This window comes from Charadrius vociferus, unplaced genomic scaffold (genome assembly GCF_000708025.1).
Source record: "Charadrius vociferus isolate BGI_N301 unplaced genomic scaffold, ASM70802v2 scaffold129, whole genome shotgun sequence".
Taxonomy (NCBI): domain Eukaryota; kingdom Metazoa; phylum Chordata; class Aves; order Charadriiformes; family Charadriidae; genus Charadrius; species Charadrius vociferus.
In genome coordinates this window covers 3676256-3684790 of record NW_009661374.1, presented here as the reverse complement: position 1 = coordinate 3684790, position 8535 = coordinate 3676256, and the positions used below count along the sequence as shown (strand labels likewise).

The following is an 8535-nucleotide window of genomic DNA, read 5'->3' as shown; positions in this document are numbered from 1 at the left end:
TGAACCACAAAGTGCCCTCTTCATGTGACATTATAAATGTACTGTGAACCCTGCACCGCCCATTAACTTTGTCTCCAGACCAATTCTCCAGAAAAAGTCTAATCCCATTAAACTTCCTGAATAAACTTGTATTTTACAGAATAGAAAATTAAGGCAAAGTTTCACATGTCCACACACTGGTGGTACAGAAAAGTAACCGAGTCCTCATGTCTTAAGCACAAAAAACAACTGATGAAAGAAAGCATGGTCCAGATGATAAAGTGCAATTATTATTTCAGTTGTGCCAAAAAGGTTTCCAATTCTGTAGTTTTACGTCTCGGTGATTTTATTCAACTTTTAATTATAATGTTTTTTTGCTTCTGTCCCCATCTTTCCAGTACTGTTCAGTTTGCATTTCTGTAAGCCGTGAGACAGTACGCTGAAAGGCAAAGATTTCCTCTTCTCCTGTAAACATGGAGAGTCCTTTGGCAGAATCCTACATTAATACACAAAAACAGTACCACAAAACTGTGAGATGCATAGTTGTACTGAAGTGCATCCTACCTAAATCCTAAGGCTGAGTGCTTTACAGCCTTTGACAATACACGACAGCAGAATGGCACCAAAACCCTAAAATTAACGTCCAAAAATTAAAGAAAAACAGCTAGGTAATCCTGTGAAGGAACATAGCAAAACAATAATTTGGATTTAAAACATGATGACATGTTAACCATCTATTTTCACTTTCCTGTTGACTAATTGTATACTGATTTAGACAAATCGTTTAAAAATTCATTAATAATAACTACGTTATAGGGAAAAGGAAAAACAGAATAAGCGGCATGCAAAATAGCATTGTTTGTGAGGATTTGTGAGGCAGTCCTGTACAGTGAAGGAAGAGGTAGAACAGACCACCTTTTATTTCTGTATTTTAAATGTAGGAGCTAAACTTAAATCAGTATTTTCATATGTGATTGAACAGATATAATGATTAACAATCAAAATGACCCTAAAACTTAAGCAAAATGATTCTATATATTGTGACATTTTCTTTGACTATGAATAAATAACACAACATGCAATTATGAGAGCGACAGATACACTGCAGAAAAAGCAGCAAATCACTAGTTAAATGTTTACTTGATTCCTCTTCCTAAAACGCTGCTGTAATTATGAGACCAAAACCAATTTTGTTACAAAAGGGAGACGATGTTAATATCATGTACCTGGCTCAAGTCCAAATCATCCATCAACACTCTGTTGTCCTCTAGCTCACCATTGTCATGTTCTACCAGGAACAAGCTTTGGAGAGGAGTCACTGCAGAACAAATAATACGCACCTGAGAGAAGGGAAACAGGCAACAGTATCATCACTTGGGCTTTGCAGAAAAGGGATAAAATACATGTTTTATGAAAAGCTAACTTCAGATTACGACTTTGGGTTTTTTTCCCAGGTATTTTCCCTTTCTCTTACTAGCACTGCTGTTACAGATTTACCTGACTTAGTCATTTGGGATACTAACCTTACAGGATCCTTTTCTCAATAGCAACTCATATAACTTTTACTCAGGAGAACAGCATAACTGCTATTAAATACTTGGAATATCTGCTGTACAGGCAATGAGTTCACAATCAAGTTTACTTTCTGAAATAAAAGCTATAAAGTATTAGTAATCAATGCTTTTTTTCCCCCCATAGTTAGATTCCTCTGAGTGGGTAAGTGCATCACACACATATTTCCATCTAAAGAATGTTTAAATTCCAAATTTCCCAGAAGGTCGAGTTGAGCCACTCTTGCTTTCACCTACGCTACTCAAGTGCACATTATTTGCTAATAAAAACAATGATGCCGCTTTCATGTCTGCTGGGAGGGGATACAATGTGCAGTGAGATACAGTATCTCTGGGGTGCTGCAATGGAGACAGACTGAAATATTATTACAGAAGGAGACACTTGTTGAGACCACACAGGCAAAATGTTTGCTTTGCGGACAGGTCTTCACAAATACGCTCCCTTGGGTAGTTTTTCCAAACAACTACTCGCGATGGGAATTTAACACTTGTGGTTTTCCTATGCAGGAAGTAATAGAAAGTAGCTGTTTCCTTGCAATTCTTAATAACAGCACATAGACAGAGCAAATCACATCCTCCCACCCCCATCTCTAACACACTATTATTAGTTTATAAATATCAATATATCCTCTGAGAAACTGTCCATTTCCAAATCATAAAGCACAAAGAATCTGTCTGACTTGAATGAGACTACTCTTACACTTAGTTCAACACCTTGCTGAATCAGTGCCTTTCTGATCATCTTGCCAGGATATTCTTGAAAAAAAAAAATCTCAATCGGTATTTCCTGATTGCATAAATATTTAAGTGTGTACATATATAATCACATATAAGATAGGGTTTCATATCTTGTCTTACTTTTTAAAAAATCATGGTAAACATGTACTTCTCTTTGTTTTCGTAGTGCTGATTTTGCTTCCATGATTGAAAGCTCTGTAAATCCACATGAAGTGCTGCATTTATCATTAGTATTCCGTTAGCAGTTCTGCAACCTAATGTAAACCTACAGTGATGGTTTTGTTTAAACTTAATGATGTAACTATACTATTAATTTCTCCCTACCCTGTTCAGGAAGGCACTGATTCCCAACCCAACTGCCCATACAGATTAAAATTTAAAAACTTTAAATTTACTCCAGCCCAGTTGGCAGCACAATCTTTCATTATTAAAATGACAACATGGCTTCTGTGGTTTTCCTGGGTTAGGAAAGAAATAACATACCAGTTCAAGAAAGGCAAACGAGCTCAGGCTTATATTTATGGTCATGCTTAGTACTCACAGAAATCAACAAAATAAATACCTGCTTATTTGCCTTTATTGCAATGGGGCCTTTTTTGTGAAGCTGCAATGATGTTTCTTTGCAGTGCTAGTTTATTCTGCTTATGTTTTCCAAATCATTACTACAGAAAGCCTTACTTCAAACCAGTTAAAGCAATTCAGGTTTTAGGGCTCCCAACATTATTCCCGTATGTTATAGGAAAGGCTTGGTTCTCACCTTATGCTCGTAAAAGGTATCAATAAGAGTAATGAAACGACGAGCTTGTGTCCTTTTTGCCATTGTAAGAAGTGGTATGTCACGAACAAAGACTGTGTCAAAATGCTTTGATATTTCCAAATAGTCACTGGCCCCAAGAGGCTGAAACAAAACAAACCATAAGAAGTGGAAGCCCATGACAGAATGATACATAAACACTGCATCTTGAAATACTACAATTACGAAAGAGAGAGTGTAAAGTCCTGATCATTTTTATTTTTTTTTCCCTGTATCTTGCTTCCAGAACATTTGTTTGCCCGTATTGACAAGTATACACCTCATTCATACTGTCAGCTTTACCTGAACAGCGTTCTATAGTTAAAAATTACTCTTCTGCATCCTCACAATGTTATGATCTCTCTGACAACCTCAAACAAAATAATCATTATAAACCATTATCCGCAGAAGAAAAGAAAAAAAAAAACATGGTTAAGCTACAAAGTCAACCTAAAGCACAAATAATTGGAACAGATATCAGGAGGCTTTCCAGCAGCAAGATTTTTAAACACAAATGCATAGGCTAGTTACTAAATCGTAAGTAGAACTGCATTTAGTTCACCTAAGACTCACCCACACTGAATAAAAATCTTACGCTTTAGGTACTGAAAGCAACACTAAACAGACAAAAATACAATTTTGTAGCAATTCCTTTGTTCGGGGTTTCACCTGTAATGATGAAATAAAAATCTATAATAAGAACTTATTAGTTTCTATTTGTGTATCTAAATGATCAACAGAAGATATGAACAAATAGTCATAGCTCATTCAAGTACACATTCAAATACATTAATTTAAAATTACTTTTTCTTTACATGGAACGTAATGTTTTCTGCAAGATTTACCCTATTAGTACTGCAGGCAATACTTAATAGCTCAAGATGAAGTCATTGCATTTAGAAGAAAGACTTCATACTCCTGAAACTCGTCCCATTAGTTTTATTTGTGGAAGTACTTCAGTATCTTGTATGCAACTACTCCACAGAGTAAGATCAGCAGCTTTTTGCACGATAATATCACAGCTCCCTTTCCAGCTAATGAAATGTGCTGTAGCAACAGTATAATATGGTTATAAAGCACTGCAATACTGCTAATATCTTAAAAACAGGAAATAAAAAAAAATATTTTCTCTAACTGAAATTGCTAGACAAATTTGCTGTAGGCCAAGCATAACTGCTTAACTAGAACCCTTAGGCAAGAAGTTATTTGGAACAATTATTAATGGCCGCCCATGACCAGGACATTCAAGTTATTTGGAACAATTATTAATGGCCACCCTTGACCAGGACATTTGGGTTTATTTAGACGCAAGAATGAAAAACCCACTGAAATGGTCTATACACACAGGAGAGTGAAACCCTGATGACATTCCAAAAATTCTTCTGAAAATTAATGGAAATAAGCTAGAGCTTCTCACCAGCTAACCCCACAGGCAGGTATTAAAGTTTCTGACTCAGGCAGTTCTCCCATTTGCAGCCTCATGAATCATCCTGCTTTCCCATTCACAACCACACAGCTTCCCTGTGGCATCTATGGAAAAGAGTTACTACAAAAACTTCCAAGTGTTTTTAGCAGTGTTTAAGAGCAGTATATACTATATCCTCTCCTCAAAGTTGTATATACTGTTTATTTTCTCCCTCCGTTTCAGGGCTCCAGCCACAATTATGAACTTCTTATCCAGAAACCAAGAAACTAATCATCATGAGGACCACCAGCAACAACTTCATTCATGACCTCTGGAAAAAAAAAAAAAAAACCAAAAAAAAAAACACAAAAAACCCTCACCTGAACAATGAGTAGTTGAACCTGAAATGTTTTGATGCAATAAGGCATGAAAAGGTTAAAGAAAGTGAAAGGCACTGGTGAATGGAAACATTACAGAGCTAGCCCACTGCATATCTCACCATCAGACACAAGTAACAGCCAGCTGGACACCAGTCATATCAAGTGCAAAAGAAAACAGTGGAAGCACTAAAAGCAACAAATACTAGGATGCTGCTGGGGATTTTAAGACTGGTGGTAAGCAAACGGTTTAGGTAACGGTAATTTTTATTCCATACTTAGAACAGAAGTACTGGGAAGTACAGAGAAGATCAAGTATGCCTGTGTGCTGAGTACCTGAAAGGGACAACAGCAGTGATATAATTACATGTGAGAAAGGAAATAATTTCTCGTGTCTTAGGTGAGAAATTACAGACATCACTGCTACTCAGGTTCATTCTTTTATCACATGAAGGACCCGAGCAGTCTTCTGCCGAAGCCCAAAACCCTGAGGAATCACTCTGTCTTGCACCAATATGATACACACTGTCACCCAAACCATATGAATACACCCTCCTCATTTCAAATACAAAGTATCAAATATTAAAAGCTGATTCCTAAAATAAATAAATAAATTCAAATTAAAGGTGTCAAACTTTTGCAAAACCCGCAAACTGAAGTGCCCAACCGCGGAGTTATACATCTAAGGCAGTTATACATCTAGGCACCTTGGTGGGTACTCAGACATGAAAATGAAAAGCCCGGGGAGTCGGAGGGAGGAAACAGGTAGAGGATAAAAATAAGGCTAATGCATTTCAAATGGGAAGAAGTAAGATGGAATACTTCTTTTGGTTTTCATACAGACATAAAGCCACAGTTCATAGAGGGTTACAATATGCATCCTTATCACAGACAAACAAGAATTCAATCTACTTCAGCAGTGCAAAAAGCAGGCAATTCAAAAATTCCTCTAATTAAGGACATAAAAGGCAGACCATTTCGAGCTGTTTAACAAGACCTTCTGAAACACCTACACCAGTGCTAAGTGATAGTATTCTGCAAACGTTGGCAGAAACATGCCTTTGGAGACTCCAAAAATCTTACGATCAGAAAGATTTGAGCCTAGCAGACATGAGTATTTTAATAGAGTAAGTTTGTACCTCCCTGCCAAGACTCAAGTCTGGTGAGACACAACTGAAACTCCGAGTGAGCCAGTCTGTTGTTATGTACGGTTCAGCTGGCATCAGCTGTAGTTCTTTACATAGAAAAGTTCTCAAACCCTCTCCTTTCAGAGTTTAGAAAGACATAACCCTGGTGATGAAGACAAAGCTTTTAATCTTGCTCTCCACATGACTTACTCTCATATTGGACAAGTCCTTTAATTTACTTCTGCCTTACTCTACTTACTGTGAAAAGAAGGAACAACCAGCAAATTTGCAAATGCTCCAGGGACAGTTTAAAGTCCTTTTTGTATTCCTCTAGTCTTGGTATTGGCCCAATTTCCATGATGCCTGCAATTGCTTCAAAGCTTTTTTAACTCACCAGCTACGCTCAAAATGCTCCTAACACAGGAGGACCGTGATGCAGGGGCACCCTGACAGCTTCTCAAGTCACATTCTCACTGCCCTGTTGCCCTTGCAAAACTGGCACGAGGCTGGCAGAAGCACCCATGTACCAACTCTTGTACCGCATAGGAAAGAGACAGGAAAAATGGGTTCAAGGCCAGATTACACCACTGCTAGAGATTCTGGCTGTACAGTCCTTTATATGGAAGCTCCACTGACTAGCAGCTTGCTGTTATTTCAGCAGCCAACAGCCCTCCCCTCCCCTTTACAGTATTGCCTACAGGCTCTTTTCCTTCACCTTGCAGCAAGTTACTGGCTGGGTCCTAACTGCCAACAATATAGGCTTGGGACAAGATGACTGGACTAGTGGCAAATGATTTCAGACGCTTACCACTGTCCTCTGTATAATCCTCTAAGGCTGAAATTTATTTTACAAATCTCACCCAGTCACAGAATGTATTCCATTTTAGTCAGCAGCATACACAAAGGTATTACTTCCTCTGAAGTTGCTAATGAAGCTACAAATCCTCCTAATATTGACACAAATATATATAATCCTCTTACTGAAAGTTTAGCCTGATTAATCTGGTCCTCTGAACAACATTCTAAAAATAACAACTTGATTTGGTGTGTGTTTCTGGTACTGTCTGATCTTTTTTTGTTTCATTAATTATTGATCAACACTCAACTTCAGAACCATAACACATTTATGTAACAATTGTCACTTATCATTTGTTACCAGTTCTTTCACGTGCTGCAATATTTATTTTTAAAAAATACCAAAAAGATAACAGATAAGAATCTTTCTTACCTGAATGTCTATACAAGGTATAACTGTTGTAGATTTTTGTCATTAACTCTGATGCCAGGAGTCAGTGTTTTATAGGCATCATACTAATGCAAAACGCATTAGCACTAACATGGGCTACCCTCCTGACAAAGTGTTTACTCCACTTCAGTCTGCTTGACTGAGTTCTCACCTTCATTTGGGTTTGTTTCTCTGTCTACTTAATGCATTTTCAGCTATCATCATCTCAGTTCAAGTAGGATGTTTATTATTTAGAGCTAACTGTTTTAAGAGTTAGTTGTCTCTTCTTTCTGTTATATATTCCATTTAATTAAAGTATAAAGCATCCTTCTTTGTTGACTCATCAATGACAAAGTAGCTCATCTTTTAGAGACTGTCTAGAGAATGCAGAATGCTTTACATATGTTAGAAAATGGTATTTCATCTCAAAAGAAAATTTATTTTTGTTTATGTTGGAAGATGTTCTAAGGCCAGTTCCAGTAACATCCCAAAGAGTTGTGATTCACAATAACTACAATTTAGTGCAGACACTCCAACACTTCCTAAAACCAAAATACAGTTTAAGACTAGATAATATTTGCAACTTACACATTAAGCAATAACCAAAAATTATAGCACCCCTTTCCAAAGGGGCCACACTCTGTCACTAGTAGGGCTGATAAAATAGAGCAGTGAGGTAATATTTCAAGAACATAATACAAGAAAGGAACATAAAAACCTAAGGCGTGATCTGTGATGCAGCTGCATGCTAAAGTTTAAATAAAAATGTACGATAGTTGGGGCATGGCTAACTTGGTTAAAAGATTTAAAGACACTGATGGCAGTGCAAATCTATTGGAAAGCTCTGTAAGTTACAGGCAAAGATGAGAAGTTCATTTGAAGCATTAATAATAAAATGAGAATTTAATGAAGAAGGCAATTTCTTATCAAGTTTTGCTGAAGGTTTCTGGTGGCAAGAAAAAAAAAAGAAGCATGTCATTGTGTAATTGAAGATGAGATGAGAGGGCATACTGAGGAAAGATTAAAATAACATGCAGTTTTGTTTTGGAGCTTCCTAACTAAGCATTATGAGTTGGTCTGGAACTTTAAAATCATTATTTTCATTTGTTTGAACACTACTTGACATGAGGCTATACAACTTGTTTGTTAACATATTCACCAATTGATTCATTATTCTTTGTTTTAAAATATCTTTAATGTATGTTTTAGTTACTAGGAGGAAAGACACCAAAAATAAACAGACCAACCATGTTTCCAGCAGTAATCACACTAAGGAAAGCTACATTTTTAAAACATTATTAAAGCTGAAAAGTCAGGCAC

The 8535-nt window shown here is 36.9% G+C and overlaps 1 protein-coding gene across 1 annotated transcript in view; it reads right to left on the bottom strand.

The window, feature by feature from the left end:
* Positions 1–340: 340 nt before the first annotated feature.
* The window catches only part of LACE1 (lactation elevated 1), a 72857-nt gene continuing 64662 nt past the window's right edge, over positions 341–8535 (bottom strand). Inside the window, exons 13-15 of the mRNA XM_009893867.1 lie at positions 3046–3186; positions 1206–1319; positions 341–475 (exon numbers count right to left, since the gene is read on the bottom strand). Of these exons, the coding sequence (XP_009892169.1) occupies positions 341–475; positions 1206–1319; positions 3046–3186 (390 nt within the window). The remainder of the gene's footprint in view (positions 476–1205; positions 1320–3045; positions 3187–8535) is intronic.